At 42.8% G+C, this 19,444-nt stretch overlaps 1 protein-coding gene across 17 annotated transcripts in view; it reads left to right on the top strand.

The window, feature by feature from the left end:
* The window catches only part of TTC3 (tetratricopeptide repeat domain 3), a 110,086-nt gene extending 91,677 nt beyond the window's left edge, over positions 1-18,409 (top strand). For 13 of the 17 annotated variants that reach the window (XM_032467371.1, XM_032467927.1, XM_032467839.1 and 10 more), the window contains 8 exons: positions 863-963; positions 2,704-2,794; positions 3,212-3,313; positions 5,319-5,656; positions 7,220-7,346; positions 7,528-7,663; positions 10,591-10,683; positions 11,785-13,262. In XM_032467371.1, the coding sequence (XP_032323262.1) occupies positions 863-963; positions 2,704-2,794; positions 3,212-3,313; positions 5,319-5,656; positions 7,220-7,346; positions 7,528-7,663; positions 10,591-10,613 (918 nt within the window). In that variant the 3' untranslated portion in view covers positions 10,614-10,683; positions 11,785-13,262. Of the gene's footprint in view, positions 1-862; positions 964-2,703; positions 2,795-3,211; positions 3,314-5,318; positions 5,657-7,219; positions 7,347-7,527; positions 7,664-10,590; positions 10,684-11,784; positions 13,263-14,117; positions 14,420-14,463; positions 14,724-17,649; positions 17,858-17,975 lie in introns of those variants that run through there. The other 4 variants (XM_006187475.3, XM_032467524.1, XM_014561598.2 and 1 more) reach the window with 4 other exon arrangements.
* The last annotated feature ends 1,035 nt before the right edge of the window (positions 18,410-19,444 follow it).

The following is a 19,444-nucleotide window of genomic DNA, read 5'->3' as shown; positions in this document are numbered from 1 at the left end:
CCTCTGGCTATGTTCTATTTAATTCCTGAAACATAGTTGTCTTTGTTTTTCTAATTGAGAAGTAAATGTTATTAGCATATGTGTCTATGATTGTTCTGGGAAAATAAGAAGCAGCTTAGCTTATGCAGTCTGCAAACATGAGTCTTTCAATTAAATATCAACTGTGCAGCTGCTTCTGAGAAAAAGGAGAAAAAACTCAAAGTACTTCTACTTTGTGGACGCTCTGCCTGCATCTGCACTCCCGAGTCGTTCAGTTCCCATTTGCCACCACTTGGCAAGCAGCTTTGCCTGGTGGCACTGTCAGGGTACTGACACCTGGATTAAAACACAGCACTTCCAACATTTCCTGGAGTGACTTTTATATAAAAAATGGCCAGTTGGCTCATGGGGAAGTCAGAGAGTCTGAAGTTTTAAAAACACACCCTAGAGGCTTTTCACGCCCTCGATGAGAACAACTTCTCTGAAGCCTTTAAATTCAGTAGGGCACAGCCTTGGAGTGATTCCTTGAGCTCCTTTCCTCTGTTTGCCACGGACAGGACACCAGGTATATACATCTAGGTAACCTGGCTCTGTGCTTGTATATGGCTTAAGCAGTAAGCCATGTGGAAAGTTTTGTATCTGAGAAAAGTATCATTTTAGGTACATAATTTTACTGTCATTTTGTTACTCTGTTTTCAAATCCAAGAGTTTAATTTTAGTTCATGCTCACCTGAGAGAAATTATAATTAAGTTCTGGTAATTCTTTCATTATATGTCATTTAAGGAGAAACTTGAACCAGGTTTAGAATATTTGTTTTAACAAACTTAAAATAGTTTCATTTCTTCAGTTTTAAAATACTTATGTTCTCTAATCTAATGGTAGGTGTCTGTGCTTGAAAACTGGAAGGAGACGGAAGTGTGGAAGTTACAGACCATGGAGTCACAAGCCGAGGGCTTCCTTAAGAAGCTGAAGCTACTGGGCAGGTATTGTGGTGCCACAGGTGTCTTCCCAGCACGTCTTTGAGTGAATAGAGGTTAAGGCTGATTTGAGAAAAACTTACATTAGGACCATTTTATTTTTTGATAGTTAATACGGCTAATGCATGTTCAATCAGAAAAATCGAAACATATAAACAAAAATGATAAAAATCATCCATAACTCTAAATTGAACTATAGTTAATATTTTTGCACTAAATCTGTTAATTAATTTGACAAAAATTTATATATAGTTTTTCACAAAGTAGTATATAGAAATCTTCCTTTCCTATCAATAATTACATTTCTCCAACCTAATTTGGAAAGGCTGACTCGTGTTCCAGTGTACAAATGTGTCGTGATCTATTAAACACCACTGAGGTGGAAGAGTTGGGTTATTCACAAATTTTGTTAATAAAAGCTACACTGTAGCAGATACCCTTGTAGCTAAATTTTTATGCATATTATTAATCATTTCCATTCAATACTTTTCTGGAATGAAGATCACATTTTTAAAGCTTTTTAAACAGTTGCCTTAAGAACAGTTACTTAGCAGTCTTACTGGTAGTGTACCGGACCGTCACTTCAAAAGATACATAAACATGGTCATTTTTTTCAGCTCTCCATAATCTTCACCTGTTTCTGTTTGTTTTGTGTTGGTTTTGGGATAAGGCTTACCTGGGACTCCTAGAGGGCCTCCTGCAGTCTGGCATCAGCAGTCAGTCTCATCACTGTGGATTTTTGCTCCTGGCATCACCTTTCATCTGGCCTTTTTATCATATTCCACACACAGGTTTTGAGTTTTAATTCCTCGTACTTTTTTATCTAAATTTCAAACCCTCAGTGTGGAACCAGAGATTCTGTGGGACAAGGAAAAACAGTTTTAGTATAATTCTTCATTTTCCAAGGTTAAGTTTTTTCCATTAGAGAAAACCATTCTGATTAAAAGTAGACTGATGTGCTGACTCAGATTACAGGACCAGTACAGCAGAGGCTGGGACCTCGTGGTGGTGGTCAGTTTTCAGCCCAGCATAAGCTGTGCCCTGCGGTGCAGCTGGGAGACGAGCACATCTCAGACTTCTTTCTGTCAAACAGCACTGGCTTCCTAATGAAGCCTCATGCTCCCTTCTTAGGGATTCTGTGCTAATTCTGCTCGTTCTCCCAGAGGATAGTGAAGAGAACAGCCGCAGAAGCAGTGTTCTGGTGTTCCTGTAAGGTGTGTGATGAGAACCCACACTGTCACCTGCTGCTGGTGTTACTGATCCTCTCAGTTAGGAGTACTTGTACGTCACTGTTGATAGACCAGATGGATGAGGGGCTGAGAAATCTAAATCGCCTGTCAGGCCCTACCCTTTCTTTTACAATAAGGTGGGGAAGAATGTTTATTGGAATGTTTCCAAGCTGCCTTTTTGTTTGTTTTTCCATGCCAAGATAGCCTTTGATGTTAAACTTGAAAATGTCAAATGAAGAATGGTCAAATCTACAAATTTGGGGAAAGGAATTAAAATTCAGAAGAATATTTGCTTTCTGCCCATAAGTTCTCGGGGTTTGGTCAGATCAGTAATTAAAATTTCCTGATGTCTCTGATGGTGACTTTGTAAGATACACAGTTCTTTAAAAATAGTTGGGTTTTTTTTTGTGATCGTGTTTCTTTCATGTTTAAATATTTATTTTCTTTTGTACATTAGTGCTTTCAGTTAAAAAGAATGTTATGTGGACATTAGCAGTTTCATATTTTTCTTTCTCAGTGATTCTACAGCATATCCTGACGTGGAGTCTGATACACATTCATGGAAATCATTTGTTTCTGATGTTAGAAAAGAAATGGAGAAAGCAGAGGTAAGTTACAGGTATTTTATAATTCTGTCAAAATCTACCTGATGGTTATAATTCCAAGGAAGTAGTGTCATACTGAAACGGCCTCTTTTTTGAGCGGTTAAAGGCAATATATATTTTTTGTTGGAATTAAGAATTTTTCATGAAAAAAAAGATGCTGTTTTCTTAACTATCTTAAACTCTGCCCTTGATTGACAAGATTAGGGAAGTTACGTTTGAAAGATCTATAGAGCTTTCTGGCTAACAAAGACTTATTTTGAACTACTTTCCTTACAAGAAATAACCTTGCATCTCAGCTGTATTTCTTGGAAAATGGTTGATAGTTTGTAATGTACAGTATGGGGGGAAAGTGTTAATTGACAGATGTGGTTTTCCCTTGAGATTTCTTAGAAAAACTTACACTTTTCCTTCTACCTACAGTCTCAGTATGAAGAACAAATTCAAGCAATTAAAAACGGTTCTCGGCTCAGTGAACTTTCTAAAGTACAGATTTCTGACCTTTCGTTTCCTGCCTGTAACACAGTAAGTCTGTCACATCTTCTTTTTCTTTCTTTCCTTTCCTTTTTTTTTTTTTGGAGGAAAGAGAACAGAAAACTAGTGAAGCACAATTTCTTTCTTAACTGCCCAGAGCAGTGTGTTGTTGTTGTTTTGGGTATGAGCATGAGATGGATTGGTAACTACCTCAGTGTTTTCATTGAGCCCGAGGCTAAGCCCCTGTCAGGGCTCCCGTCTTTGCCCCTCACCCTCCGGCCCTTCCGTCCTGTGCATTCAGTCCCCTTAACTGAGATACAGCTCTGCAGCCGCAGTGAGAGGCCTGATCTTGGACATCTTTTTCTCCCCAATACCTCACACAGTAAGCATTCAAACGTATGTGGACTCATCTTTAAAAAAAAAAAAAAAAATTTAAAACATTAGAAAGTTTAGCTACCTCGAACTGAGTAAAATAGTCTATTGAGCTCTAAAGTTTTTTCTCTCCATAGAACTGAGTAAGAAATAGAATTTTATTTAGAATTAAAGGTCACTTATTTACAGTGTTTCCAAGTTCTTAGAGCAGACATGGAGGGGAAAAAAGCATTAGATCGCAGTAGAGTATTTTACTATTAGTTTTTAATTCTAGCTTATGTAATTTTATAAATGCTCAAAAAAGAATTTTAATATTCAAAACCTTGGGAACTCTCAGTGTGCCAGGAACTTGAGTAATAAATACCCCTAAAAATAATTGACTTTGTGTGTCATTTTTACCCTATTCATTCATCAAGTATTTAGTGGTGATCAAGATTAGATGTGGTTTGTGCCCTCAAAGTACATATGGTTTCAAGAACGAGAGACTTGAAACCTGTAATTACAAGCAGTGTGCACCAAGGTTTTTCATAGGAGCACAGAATGCCATTATAGCAGCATAAACGAGGGGGAGCTAACCCAACCTAGCAGAAGATTCCCTGTTGGAGGTCTTAGTGAGTCAGAGATCTGGCATAGGAATTAACCAGGCAAAAGGAGTAAGTAGGGGTGTGCTTGAGGAGGGGTGCGTGTGTGGTGTTTGCAGGGTCAGAGTGCTCCAAATGGAAGAAACAGCATATTTGAAGGCTAAAAAAAAAGAGAACACTCCTTTCATAGCTGTGAAAGAAGTTCCCTATGACAAAAGTGGCTATAAGGAGAAAGATTATAAAGTTGTACCCACAGGCCAGAACAAAGAGCCTTATTCTGCAAGGTGTGTTCAGCAGTGTGGACTCTCCCTCAGGTCACCAAGAAGCCAGGATCGGTTTCAAGGATGAGAACAAGATCGGCTCAGCTGCAGTGTGGAGACATGGTGGAGAGGTCCTGAGTGATTTCCAGTTGACCAGTTACAGCTCACTGTCACCAGCCATGTCCTGGAGCAAATGGCAGTGGGGCTGAAGGGAAGAGACAGGCTTGAGAGGTGTTTAGGGTGTCAGTTGAAAGAACTGCTGTTGGTGAGATTGGGGCCCCATGTGCGTGTGTTGGGAAGTCGAGGATGAATCAGGGTTTCTGCCAGTGAGGTGGGCACCAGAGAAAGGGCAGGGCGAGGAGGCCTTCCTGAGGCTAGTTTTGAAGACGTTGAGTTTGAGAAGCCTTGGAACCACGCAAGTGGATCTGCCCGTTAAAATTTGGATCTCAGGAAAGTATTCTAGACAAATCTTTGAAAGAGTGGGTGTTCTTCCCAGCGAGCACGGTCTCACTGAAGCACGAGAGGGTGCAGCATGGGGTGGGATTTGCACCTCTGACAACATGAGAGTCAGCACTTCGGGCTCGGACAGGAGGAGGCGCTGCGGGTGGGGAGCTGAGAAGATGCCCAGAGGAGGAGGAACGGAGGCCAGGGGCGCCGAGCCGTGATAGCTCATTTTGGGAAAGAGTAGGTGACCAGTAGTTTTTAAGGACAAAAACATTTAATTTGTTGCATTCAAATTTCCTGTGCCCTTGAGCAGCCAGGTTTTATTACAGCTGCGTTTGTCAGTCTTTGTCCATGAATGTAACTCTTAGTGACTCAGCTCCTGTGGTGTGTTCCTCACAGATTCACCTTGAGTTACTTCCTGAGTCTTCAGACCTTGATGCTCATGACCCCTCCACTTCTGCAAGTCACGGGGCTGGAAACCGAACAGCAGTTCCCAAGGACTTGACTCTGGTCTCTGCCGCTGAGGGCCTGGTGGAGTTGCCCTCCTGTGAGCCAGAAGTCGCCCTCCTGCCAGTGTGTGAGAGCTCTGGCCAGGCAGCTCAGTCAAAACAAAGCCTTGAGGCTGATCAGAAATTACCTGTTGCTCCAGGACGTGCCGCTCGTTCAAGCCAGTCTCCAAAAAAGCCATTCAATAGTATTATCGAGCACCTGTCAGTGGTATTCCCATATTACAGCAGGTACGAATCTAAAATGTCTGTGCCTCTGCTGAATACTTTGTTGAACTGAGGATTCCTGATCGGATAACATTATGGCCAATTAGGGGCAGGAGTGGAAAGGACTGTATAATTGTTTTACTGAGAAAGACAAGAGCTACGTTTTTTTTTTCCTTTTTGTGAACACGGAGGTGAGCATTTTCAAAGATTGAAAACATTGAACACTGGTTAATCAACACACATCAGAACCCACGGCAATTTGCTAAGATTTTGAGGAGCTCAGTAAGGTGCTCCAACACTAGTTACAGAATCACTAAATGAATTGCAAAACATTAGTTTTGTGTCGTTTCAAGGGAAAAACATCACATATAGCAAAGAAGGCAGCAGCAGCTTACATCTTGTGGACAGTACCTCTGAGCTGTTAGAGGTCTGAGGTTGAAAAGGTGGATAGAATTTGATAGTGAACCAAGTGTGTGAGCATGTTACAGAACGGTCCCAATAAGGGTGGGGAGAGCTGCTTTTAACTTAGTCGCCTGTATCAGTCGGACACTTCAGTGGTGCTTCTGCCTTGACCGTTGACCTAACTCTCCAGATTGGTATGAGGGGCAGGGGTGCCCTTGTCTCTGCAGGAGAGCAGATGAAGTGGAGGGGATGTCTCTGGGATGCAGCTCAGAAGAGAGGAATCCACATGCAGGAATGACCCTCTGCACCTCCCGTGTTATTTCTGTCTTGGATACAGTATTAGTCACAGGCTTTGAAATTATCCTTTTGAAACAAAATCATGCTTAAATTATGATTTACAAAATTAACGTTTTACATTTGTCAGTGGAGCCCTGCCCACATGGAAATAAGTATATCTTGTCCGCACACGGGCGTATTTAGCCCTGCCTGCGTTTGAGAAACGTAAGTTATCTCAAGAGCAGTTACCATGCCAGTTCTTAAAAAATAGCCAAGTTGTGATTACCAAAGATATCTTACAAATAAAATTGTTTGCAATCCTGACTAAATTTGGCTGAATATAAACCACCAAATAGAAATGCATTCTATTTTCTGAAAAGTAAAGCATTTGAGGTATTAGTGCTGTAAATATCAAGTCCCTGTGATGCAGATCACATCCACGGGCACTGACAGAACAGCCAGGCTTTGAAGACTTGGTTTTTAAAGGGAGGAAGTTAACAAAGCTAGTTTGTTCTTAGAGACTTATTACTGATTTCAAGTCAGAACCAATGGTATCTGATCACTCAGTAATGTTGCTTGAAGCTACAGTGTGTCCCGGCCGTAAGAAGTACGGTTTCTAAGCCGGGGTGGACATCTCAGATGGATCTAGCAGATACACTATTACTTTGAAAGTCTATTAAAACAAATGTTTAGAAATAATACTGGAATTTTCATAATACTTTGGAAGAGTGACCTCAGTTTTATATACAGTTATGCTGTCGTTTACAAATGAATTATTTGTGTGGTTATTTGTATTTGACCTCGTTGCTTCTAGCTGTTGGGTTAATACTGGCACATAATGTTTATTCATATTTATTTGCAGTAGAAAACTTTGACTTTCTCATGACGTTATCCCCTTTTCCCTTTTAGCACTGAGCTTGCTGGTTTTATTAAAAAAGTGAGAAACAAAAACAAGAACTCGCTCTCTGGATTGAGTATTGACGAAATTGTCCAAAGAGTGGCAGAACACATTCTAGATGAAGAGAAGAAGAAAAAGGTCAGTATTTCATTTAGATTCAATAAAATGTTTTACTTTATCCTTACTTATTTATAAAATATGAGAATTATGAAAAAAAATGCTTCCAGCCAAAAGGTGGAGAACAATTTAGTAGTAGATGGAAGATGGTCAAGTTTTGAGATAACTGAACTTGCTTCCCTGTCCCACATTCTCACTGCAGCCAAATCCAGGAAAGGACAAGCAGCCATCTGAGCTCTGCTCTGCTGCTTCTGTGACCACGGCCACCCAGGACCCGCCCTCCCCGGCTGCTGGAGCGTCACCCCAGACCCGGGGGCAGGAGACGGAAGGTGTCCCGTGTGAGTGTTGTGCGCAGGATTGCAGCGTTGGTTGTTCTTTTAATGAAGAACAAGAAGGAAACAAATTGTTAATCCGTGACTAAGCCCCATTCTTTGCATTTCTAGACCGAATTTATTTGATCTCAAAATTAGAGACCAAGTGTAGATGGAGAGTTAGGTGTAGTTTGGTTAAACAGGCGAGGCTGAATGGCGAGGCTGTCCCTCCACTTGGGCGAACGCCTCGGAGCCCTTGCACACAGTGACAAGAAGAGCTGTGACCACACTGTAGGCACTGGGCCTGTCAGTGGTCAGGTACTTTCATATTTTATACCAAGTGTGAATAGCTGGGAAAACTGGTTTTTGGATAATTTTCTTCTGTGTGACCATGGGCTTTAGAATCATGCAGACTTGGCCATCACTTAATAACACCGTGAGCTCGGCTCATACCTGCTTGTTCAGGTTGTTGCCTGGATGAAGCCCAGCGGCAGGGCTGCCAGGGCCAGGCGCTGTGCCTGGGAAAGGCTGGATGCTTTCCTTTCCTCTCCCCTCAGGTGTCTGGGGAACGGCTGTGGGGGGGCACAGTGGAATCAGCTAGATTTGCCTTTAATTTGATATACTGATGTAAGTATATTGTCCTTTTAGACAAGAATGTTACATTAACATAGAACTTTTTATAAAAGATTATTATATTTATGTTCTCAGTTGATAAGGCATTATAATTGCCTTTATGTTATAAATGAGGAAACCAAGGCATGGATGACTGACTGATGCATCTTGCCAGTGTTCCTTCATTTGAGTTGAGTGTGCAGCGTGTAATTCCCCGTCCTCGCCACACTGACCAGCTCCTGCTGGAGACCATGCAGTGGGGACTGAACATGTGGTTGAAAGAGAGGCCGTCACCTGGGTGGCTCAGGGCCATGGGCTCCAAGTTGAATTCTGGTGCAGAGAATGTTTTTCCCCTTTTGTCCAACTATAGTGTCAGAGTTTAGGTGAAATCAACTGTAGAAGAGCGGCAGGCTCCATGGCAGAGCCAGCAGTGCAGGACTGCACACGGAGCGCTGGTTTGCTGACTGGAGCTAGGCATTGACTCTTCTTGTGAACTCTGTTTTTATCCCTCTCGGACGTTTCCTGCAAGGCCCGGCTGGAGTCCCTTCCTCCCTCAGACGTGTCCCTGCTGGTCACGTGCTCTGTGGTCCAGCAACTGGGCCGACCTCTCAGGATTCCCGCTGGTGTGTGGGTGTTCATGTGTATGGCTCCTCAGTGTGTGTGGCGGGGCGCCCCGAGATAGGCCATAATCATCTTTCAAGGAGAGATCCATTTCTGCTTCGCAGCTGATGTTGATAGTAATAAGGGTGTAAAACCTGACTTATAAGTAAAACAGGTATCCAAAGCTATGTATTAATTTGCTAATCATAGTAAGTTTTTTAAAAATTAAAAGTAATTTTCTTTATATTTTTTAAATACAAAAGTAATATGGTTCATAATAGAGTATACAAATAAAAAAACCATATAAAGGACCCCAAAACCCACCCTCTGAGGGTAACCAGTAACCAGTATCATCTCACTGGAATACATTTTTTAAACTCTTTTGTATGTGTGTGTATGTGTGAATTTAGTCAACATTGTACATGTATTTGTATCCCCCCCCCTTTTTTTAACTTAAATATATATTGTGCCTATCTTCCAGGCTAGGAAATAATCAAGTTAACTGGGTTTTCCCGAACTTTGCAGAGGCCTTAACCTGCCCTTCCCCAGGGCTGACGCCTTCATTTCTTCCCAGACGCTTCCATCGGGGGCTGCAGAGAGGGATGAGAGCACCTCATGCCACCACATCTGCCCCATCGCTGCCCAAGCAGCGGCAGTGCCCTGGGAAGGACAGAAAGCTGGACAGAAAACCCCATTCAGCAGTTCAGGGTCTTCAGAGCCTTCAGGCACCTCCCCTAGCTCTCCTCCCTGACCTTAATCCAGTGTGAGGGCTGCATTCATTCATTCGTTTGACAGTCTATGCACATCAGTTTGGAGCCAGGTTCCTTGCCAGCTGCTAAGGACACATATAATAAACAAGGCTCATTCCCTGCCTCCAGGGTGCTGAGAGTTACAGGGGAGTGAGAGTCGAAGTCGGTGATGCGGGTAGCCTGGGGCAAGCGCTGTGAGCGGTAGGGAGGACTTTGTGCCTGGTCCGCTTCTGCTTCACACAGAAAGCGCCGTCTGTGCTCACCAGACTGTGAGCTGCCGGGGCCGGAAGCCCTGCCGTTCACCCCGCGCCCCGCGCAATCCCTGACGCTGGATGTTTGCTGAATGAGCCATCAGTTTGTTTTGTTTTGATTTGTACAAGTAATCCACATTCACAGAAACTTTAGAAAAACAGCAAAGAAAAAAGTTAAATCTGTCAACCAAAAGGAGCCAGTAACCACTGTTAACATTTTACATCTTTCCAGATGCTTTTCTAGGCCTCTCTATATACACATTTTTTTTATTTTTAAAAAATTGAGTTATATAAGCACATGATGCTGTTTGTAAACTACTTTTATTCAGAGAGCTTTTGTAACCAGTGTTCTGTGTCAGGGATTATGGATCTCCATCGTGATTTTAATCAGCCCCGTGATGATCCATAGTGTAGACGTGTCATCATCTGTGTTACTGTCCCCAGCTGTTACTTATCTAACTTGTAATGTTCAGGTGGTACCATGCTTTGTAAGGAATGGGATGGGATAAGTGAGTATTCGTAGTGTTTTAACTGGAAACATATTAACCATATAAAACTTTTTTCTCTGAGAAAATTAAAACTATTTTTTTCCCTAAGAAATGTTATTAAAAAGTCTGCTTAGTTATAATTGGAAATATTTGCCACCTTAGCTGCAAAAGTGTTTGAAAGCCACTTTTAGAAGAGCTCACGTAGTAGAAAGAAGTTTAGTTACTCTTTATTATCGGGATATTTATTTCCACAGGTGTCCGGTGCAAATTCCTGTGAAATATGCCACGAAGTATTCAAATCCAAAAACGTGCGTGTGCTGGAATGTGGGCACAAGTGTCACAAAGGGGTGAGGACTTCTCTCTTGGCCCTCGTCATGTCGTGCATTGTGACTGGGGTGTTTTGAAAATGCTGAGGGCTTTTTCCCTAGGCTTCAATACTGCGTTTTCAAAGCATTTTCTTTATAAGTGATCATTGTCTGCCCTTCCAGAGGTCGGTGCTGTGGAGGGGAGCAGATTCCTGGCCCCTTGGTGTGCACCCTGCGCACTGGCCTCTCCTCCACTCAGTGTCATGGGTGGAAAAGAGCAGTTGGCTCCATCAGCGCTGTTGGTGCTGAAATTCAAAGCAATATTAGTTCCTTAAAAGTTGATTTCTTACACACATGGCCGAACAAATATATAGTGCCACAGTTTGTTAATTTAGTTAAGTATGTGAAGTCAGTGTAACATTTTAGAAGAGAAAAACTAAGCCTAACTGGGTCCATTTTGCCCGATTCTGGGAGATTCTGGTTTGTACCCTTCCAGGATTTGTGTTAACTGTTTTGGTGTCTTGGGTGCTGTGAGCATGCGTCCTGCACCCCTGCTGTTGGGTTAGGGCAGGTCAGGTCTCTGCCCTGTCAGTTTATGAACCCCTGAGAAAAGGAGGACACACTGTACACTCCCTGGACGGTGTCAAGACGGCCTACAGTCTCTCGCGGGGCCTGCCCCCTTCCCGTGTACCGGCGTCCTTCCCGGGCTCTCCGACTTTGCACACACACTCGGCTCTGTAGCAGCAGCCGGCCAGCCAGGGGCAGCTAGGGAGCACACTGCGTAGACAGGCTCCAGTCAGGGCTGTGTGGTGTCCAGGTTGTGGGGGCAAGGAGAAGGCAGACGAGCCCAAGGACAAAGAAGGTGCCAGCCTCTATAGAGAAGCCAGGGCAGCTGAGTGCTGAGGCTGGAACGGAGTGAGGGGAAGGGGAAGGTGAGGCCGTGCCCCAAGTAGTCATGGTCACGTTCTGAGGTGAGATTTGTCCCTGGGGCTTGGTCCACACTCCTCACCTGAGCAGGCTCTGGTGTCCCTGAGTGCTGGGCAGCTCCAGGCCCCACCAGCCATGTCTGCAGCGGAGAGGGAGGGGAACTAAGGTGCCACGTGCTCCCAAAGGCATTGACTGATGGCGTTCTCTCCGTTTCAGTGCTTCAAGCAGTGGCTTAAGGGGCAGAGTACTTGCCCGGCCTGCCTGGACCGTGATCTCCTGTCAGAAGAGTAGCCCGCCCTCTGGAGGAGGCCCACCTGCTGTCCTAGGTAGTTACAGCTCACTAAGGAGTGGGTACTGGTTTGTTGGGTTGGAAGAATAACCATACACTACCCTTGGTATAAGGACAAACATTTGAGGATTCTTTGCACTGTGTGTCACAGTGCTAGTAGATGAAATCTTTAATATAGTTGAGAGTAAGAAATCTCCCAGCTCTGATTAAACCCTTCAGTGACAGCCCAGGGGTGACTGGTAGAGTTACACATCACCACGCCCTCCCATTGCTGGGCTGCGGAGGAGCTCTGTGGGCTGGAAGGAAAGCATGGTGAGTGCTTCAAAGCAAGACTTGAATTATAAGTATTCTCGACTTACTAAAGTGCCCCAGGTTAACATTTTTATGAGACAGTATTCCTGAACATAGACTACATTTTCCCTCAAAGATTCTGCATTTTAAAAAGTGGGCTTAAGCAAACTGCATTTTAGTAAGTTGTAGTTAATGTCAAAATACTGGCTTAGACCAAAAGATTCAAATCTCTTCTTCACTTGACTTTGATTTTTCAATTTGTTGTTTTACTTCTCCGCAGCAGATTTGTAAGTGCTTATTTTTCATCTTCTAAAGACATAGTGGCTTTGGCAAATAGCATTAGCCAAGACTTTTTCTTAACTCCTAAAATCAAGGCTGCATATTCATCAGCCCAATCCCACGTTTGGAACTTATTCTTTGAACACCTAACTGTTCTCATTAGTGACGTTTGTCCCTCTTTATGAGTTACACAAGTGTTTGGATGTCTGGCGAGCACACAGGTCACCATCTTTCCCTTCCCTTATCCACCACCAAGAAGAGACACCTGTGTGACTAGACAGGCCCAACATGTCCCTGTACAGTCGTTCCGCATTTAAATCTGTGTAAAGTGATGCATGCGCTCTCGTGCTGTGACCTGAGAGCACAACTGTGACTCATTAGAGACTTAGAAACATATTCTCCTTAGTGACCTGTAGGCAGTAGTAAACGTAGAAACATGAGCTCTGGACACATTCCATTTCTCTCAAACAGGAAGGATCAACAAATGTTTCTCAGTGTGTTCTTTGTTCCCCCCAGAAGCTCTCAGTCCCAAGTTCATGAGCTGATTTGGTCGCTTTCCTCTGCTTTGGTTCCCCGTGAGTTTTGATGTCTTGGTGACTTGGTCCATAGTTCACTCTGTATTTTGAATCAGGTCCCTAAAACATTGTCTGCATGTTCATAATAACTGCGAACTGTAACTAGTAAGATACATAGGGAGGGGTTTGCTGCAGCAGGTACAGAGGGAGAGGAGCAGCTGCAGGGTGAGCACGTGTGCTGTGCATAACTTCAGGCACATCCTTGTGAACGCACCTTCCACATGTCACGTCTGAATAAAGAGCATTCTGAACTAACGTCAGTTCACCGCTGTGCTTACTCATTCTTTGTCAGGTAGTTTTAAAGTTCGTTCTCCTTGAAAATTCAGTACACATACATGATGCTAACATTTTAAAAAATGACTTCACTTGGAAAGAAGGACCGTGATACATCTGAGGAGTCTAACCAGAGGATCTCAGGACATTTTAGAGCCTGGATCAAAACATCCTTTGTGCCTAATAGAGGGCTGAACTCAAGTTCGCAAGATTGGCTGTTTAAATTTTCAAATGGAAAGTGTATATACAGAGATGATACAGTTTACTGTTGTAATCTAGAATAAGAGATTTTTCATGTGAGCACATGTGAGAATGTTAACCAAATTGCATTCTTCATTATTGATTTTTTTTTTTTTTAAGAACTTGTGGATGGTTAGCAGACATCTGGTCCACACCAAGGTGTCCTTGATATTTGGTCCTGTCCAGAGCCATTCGGCATGGATCAGATATGCTCATAGATGTTTTAGACTGAACCAGATTTTAAGGACCTTTTGGTTCTTGCGGATTCATGGACTACTGAGGGTTTCCTTTCAGAGGACCTTTTGGGTATGCTGAGCACCAGGAGATTGACAAAAGCCAGTATTATCCATCTGTGTCTTTAATCTGATAGCATTTAATTTAAAATAACGTATAACTTAAAATAATGACTATTCCCTAAAAGTTGAGAGTATTTTCTCTGTGGAAAAGTTTATGCTATAAATAACGCAAAATCTAATATGAAGTTGAAACGGTACCCCAGCAATGCAAAATGTTACTACGTTTTTAAGGTAATTTCAAAGACTATAGTGGAAGCAGGTGGGCAAAGTGATCACCACAGAACTGAAGCACTGAAATTACTTTAGGTAGTTTTCCAACCAGATGACCCTCCCTGGGGAAATGGATTAAAGGAAGAAGAGACCATAGCAAGGGTGGAAATTCCTTTTATCAACACATGAAGTGCTTGCTGATGAAGCTGAGCAAAAGCAAAGACACTGTGAAGTGGATGGGAGCCTTGTCAGAATGCAGAGCGTCTCCACTGTGACCCTCATGAAAGAAACAGGAAATACATTTCAGATTTTTAACTTCAATCAAACCTGATTAATAAATATTAATCATCAAACTTCATTAAAATAATAATTGTAAGAATGGATCATCGGTCATATCTAATCTCTTTGTTTTCTCCTCTTGATTTTGACGTGATCTGCTCAGGACACGTCGCCTTTGTGTACCCATGTACCTGCAGTGCTTTGCTGAGAAGGATGGGCAGCCCTGGACACCAGTGAAAGCAAGCGTGTACTGTGCACCCACCCTGGGCTTGACACAGCAGTGAGAGAGAGACAGGGGCTCTATGAAACTTGTCTTCCAGTTACAGGCAGTAAACAGGTTTATAATGTAAGTTCAGGTGGTGGGAATGGCTTTGAAGTGGCAAGGAAGTTACATGGATTAATAATAAAGTTCGCATGAAGTGTTTTGAGTAGTGCCTGGCGCACAAGGGGGGCTTGTGAAGGGGGGCTTGCAGTTGTTCTGAGATCAGTACCCCTGGGCGTTGCACGGGGAGGGAGCTTGGGGGCCCTGCACAAGGAAGCTTTGTTAGATTAGGAAGTAGGTTTCCTCAGTGTAGCCCAGCCTGTCATCAAGTGGAGAAAGGAGCGAGAAGAAATTAAATCACCTCAAAGTCATTTTGAAAACAGCAACTTCCTGAAATCTCACTTGAGTTGACTTCGGTGACATTGTGATTCTGTAGCAAAGAATACGTTCACCTTGGCTTTCCAACATTACCTGGATGAGCAATTGAGGTGGGTTTTCTGTTTAGTTTGGGTTTAGGATCAGAGCTCTGTGCTTTGCACACTTGGGGGTCTGTACTGGAGCATGGGCAAGGCCTGCCTCGTGAAGGAGTGTGTGACCCCAGCTCGATGGTTTGGGGTGACGATTGTTCCTGTTACCATTACTCCAGTTTACACTGTCTCTCCCTATTTACCCTGAGGTGAAAAGAAAAGAAAGAAAACATTCAGCAAAAATCCAGCAGCACTAGTAAACTACAAAATCCTAATGGGACAACCGTGAATAATCAGAAAAATGGTTTTAACCACATCAAGAATAGTAATTTTGGATACACATATGAAAACAAATGAACCTTGACCTCGCACCGTACACAAACATCGATTCCAAATGGATCATGGTCCTAAACATGAAAAGTAAAATAGTAAAGCTTCCACAGAAAGCACAGATAATCTCCTTGGCCTTGGTATAGGCAAAAGTTTGTTAGGACATAAAAAACACTAAAGCATTAACCATAAAGCTAAAGATCTTACAGATTACAATTAAGAATTCTGTATCTTACAATAGCCTATAATGGAAAAGAGAAAAAATACATAACATAACTGAATCACTGTTGTATACTTGAAACTAACAAAACATTGTAATCAACTATATTTCAATTAAAAACTATCGAGTTAAGCCATGAAGTGGAATACACTTGCAGTACTTTTAAAGGCTCCATAGTATGTAATGAAATGGTACATATCAGTAAGAAAAGATGATGTATTTAGAAATGAGCAAAAGATTTGAGTAAGTTCTTCACAAACATCCAGATGTTTAGTAGGCATTTTGATAGTCAAATCTGTTCAGCGTCTGTCATCAGTGAAATAGAAATCAAAATCGGTGTGACACTACAGACACCCACCAGAATGGCTAAAATAGAAAACAGACTGCTGGCTAATCCTGTACTACTCCATGCCACAGCCCCACCCCTGGGCGTACACTTAGCAGAAGTGTGTGCAGTATTTTGCACTGACTTCATTCATAACAGCCTCAAACTAGAAACAACCCAACTATCCATCAACAGTAGAACGGACAGATCGTGGCCTATGCACATGATGGAATAGTTCTCAGTAATGAAATGAAGGAACTTTGGCTTCAAAAACTACACAGGTGGTTCTCAACAACGTAAAACTGAGCAAAAGCAGCCAAACGAAACAATTCCATTTCTGTGAATATCAACTGGAAGCTGGTGGGAAAGGTCTGAATTGTTACCTCTGAGGTGATGGTGCTGACAGGGAAGGGCCACTGGAAATGTTATGTAATCTTTTTTTTTAATTGAAGTATGTTTGCTGTATGATATTACATAAGTTACAAATATACAGTATAGTGATTTACAATGTTTAAAGTTTATACTCCATTTATAGTTGTTAAAAAATACTGGCTATATTCCCTGTGTTGTACAGTTCATCCTTGTGGCTTATTTTACGCCTAATAGTTTGTACCTCTTACTCCCCATCCCTCCCCTCTCCCCACTGATAACCACTAGTTTGTTCTCTATATCTGTGAGTCTGCTTTTTTTTTTTTGTTATATTCACTAGTATATTTTAGATTCCACATGTAAGTGATATCATATAGTATTTGACTTTGTCTGACTTATTTCACTTAGCATAATGCCCTCCAGGTGCGTCCATGTTGCTGCAAATGGCAAAGTTCTGTTCTTTTTTATGACTGAGTAATATTCCATTGTGTGTATATGTGTGTGTGTTTGAATATATCACATCCCATCTTCTTTGTCCATTTGTCTGCTGATAGACACTTAGGTTGCTTCCGTTTCTTGGCAGTTGTAAATAATGCTGCCGTGAACATTGAGGTGCACGTATCTTTTCAGATTAGTCTTTTTGGTTTCTTTTGGATATATACCCAGGAGTGCAATTGTGGATCATATGTTAGTTCTATTTTTAGTTTTTTGAGAAACCTCCATTCTGTTTTCCATAGTGGCCGCACCAATTTACATTCCTGCCAACAGTGTAGGAGGGTTTCATTTCCTCCAGATCCTCGTCAACATTTGTTATTTGTGGTCTTTTTGATAATAGCCATTCTGACAGGAATGAGGTGATATCTCATTGTGGCTTTGATTTGCATTTCCCTGATGATTAGTGATGTTGAGCATCTTTCATGTACCTGTTGGCCATCTGCATTTGCTCTTTGGAAAAATGTCTTTGGTTCTTACGCCTGTTTTTTAATCAGGTGATTTTTTTTTTGATGTTGAGCTGTATGAGCTGTTTATATATGTTGGATGTTAATCCCTTTTTCTGTCCTATCATTTGCAAATGTTTTCTCCCATTCAGTAGGTTGTCTTTTCGTTTTGTCAGCGGTTTCCTTTGCTGTGCAAAAGTTTTTAGGTTTAATTAGGCCCCACTTAACTACTTATTTATTTTTGCTTATATTTCCTTTGCTTTAAGAGATGGATCCAAAAAAATACATTGCTGCAATTTATGTCAGAGAGTGTTCTGCTTCTGTTTTCTTCCAGGAGTTTTATAGTATTCGGTCTTACATTTAGGTATTTAATCTATTTTAAGTTTATTTTTCTATATGGTGTTAGAGATTGTTCTGATTTCATTCATTTCCATGCAGCCATCCAGTTCTCCCAGCACCACTTGCAGAAGAGACTGCCTTTTCTCCAGTGTGTACTCTTGCCTTCTTTGTCGTAGATTAATTGTAATCTTTATCTGAGTAGTGCTTACCTGAATCATTTGAAAAATTCATGGAGCTATACATTTAAAATGTGTGCACTTTCCTGTAGTTATTATTTTCAATAAAACTAAATCCTCAAAAGTGAAAAGCAAGAAAAAGGTAGTAAACCTGGGCCCCTGAAGCATAGTGGTTATGTGGTCCCTGGCAAAGCTCGTGGGGCGGCGGGTCCATGTCTGTTCACATGTGTGTGCACACGGCCCTCACAGCTGTCACTCTGCGTTCCCCCCGGAGGCCGGGAGCTGACCTGAACACCCCACCACAGAACCTCCTTGGGTTGTGAGCTCCTGCAGGACCTTAACCAGCCAGCAGCTCGTTGAGAAGTCACTCTGTAGGGCAGTGAACACAGACGTGAGCCTGACGCCAGACTTGCGATTGCTGCTGAATCCAGAGGAAAAGGCAAAGACCACACTTTGCTAGGAAAGCAGTGCCAGTCATTCTGGCGTTGCCTGCTGCTAGCAAGGAGGACCCGGCCCTTTGCAAGAATCGGTGTGGCCATTCTCCTTGGCACGGGTGAGGTCTGGGTTGTGGGAGTCTGCATCAAACTGGCCACAGTAACAAGAGCCAGTTGTTTCAATTTCAGGACTTTTTCGAGCTGGCTGTTAAACACAACTACTATTAAAAATTGAATTATATAAGCTTACAAATAAATTGTATTTTTTAAAAAAGGCAATTACTTCCCAATTACTACAGTTTATTATCATCCATACTTCTGCAGGTCAGATGCATAGTGTCTGTATGGTGGAAATACTGTGTAATGGGATTCTCTGTATCTCTTCCCAGTTCTGTTCAATGGTGTCACATAAAATTACATAGGTGTCACATACGTGGCTTGAAACTGGCTGTGGTGGGAGTATTTATACCACAGAAATCAGCAAACGCTACATATAAGCCCAACCCCCCACCCCCTCTCCTGCTCAGAATCTGTGAGGGCAGGAGTCTTGTCTGTAGGAGGAGCAGGCCCGGAGCCCACTGCAACTCTGCTCACCCATCACGCCCGCCCCGCTGAGGTCTTCCTCTGCGGAGAACCAAGAAAGGCGCCCTTGTCTCTGCTGAGGCCCTGCCTCGGGAACGTGCAGGTAAGTCCAAAGCAGGTGTGCTTCAGGGCTGCCAAACAAGAAACACCCATGAGGGCGACTCCAAGCCAGAAGCAGCTGACTCATCTTACCTCCTGGAGGGAGGCCGGGGCTTGAAACTGGGCCAGCCCTTGGCCTTGGCAGGAGAGCCTTCTCCACAGAGCAGTTGGTATTTATTACCCAGGCATCTGGGGCAGGACACTTCAAAGAGACAGGCTTGCTCTTTCTAACATGTGCTTTTGTGTCAAACAGAGGTGTCATTGTTTTCAGCAAATACCGTGGGATTCGAATGAATACCATTCTGTTTTCCAACTCTTTTCCCTCCATTTTTCAAAAATTATGTGTAAAGGCATTTTGCCCAATTCCTTCAGCCCTCTATTTCAGCTTCTGTTTATTTGGTGTGGTAGAAAGGTCTTAATTTAGATCTCCCTGCCACCAGCTCCAAGCTCTGTGTCCTGAAGTGCCAGGCCATGCCAGTGGGCCAGCCAGCAGCCCCCGGAGAAAGCAAGCAACTGAACAGGCCGGCATTGTGCTTCCAGACACTGGTGCGGCCCCAGCGCCAGTGGGACTCCGGCTTTTACTGGGGCCTCACTGGGGGCCAC

The sequence above is a fragment of the Camelus ferus genome, chromosome 1, assembly GCF_009834535.1.
Source record: "Camelus ferus isolate YT-003-E chromosome 1, BCGSAC_Cfer_1.0, whole genome shotgun sequence".
NCBI classification, from domain to species: Eukaryota; Metazoa; Chordata; class Mammalia; order Artiodactyla; family Camelidae; genus Camelus; species Camelus ferus.
Note: the sequence above shows the minus strand (reverse complement) of the source record. Positions and strands in the feature narration are given on the sequence as shown.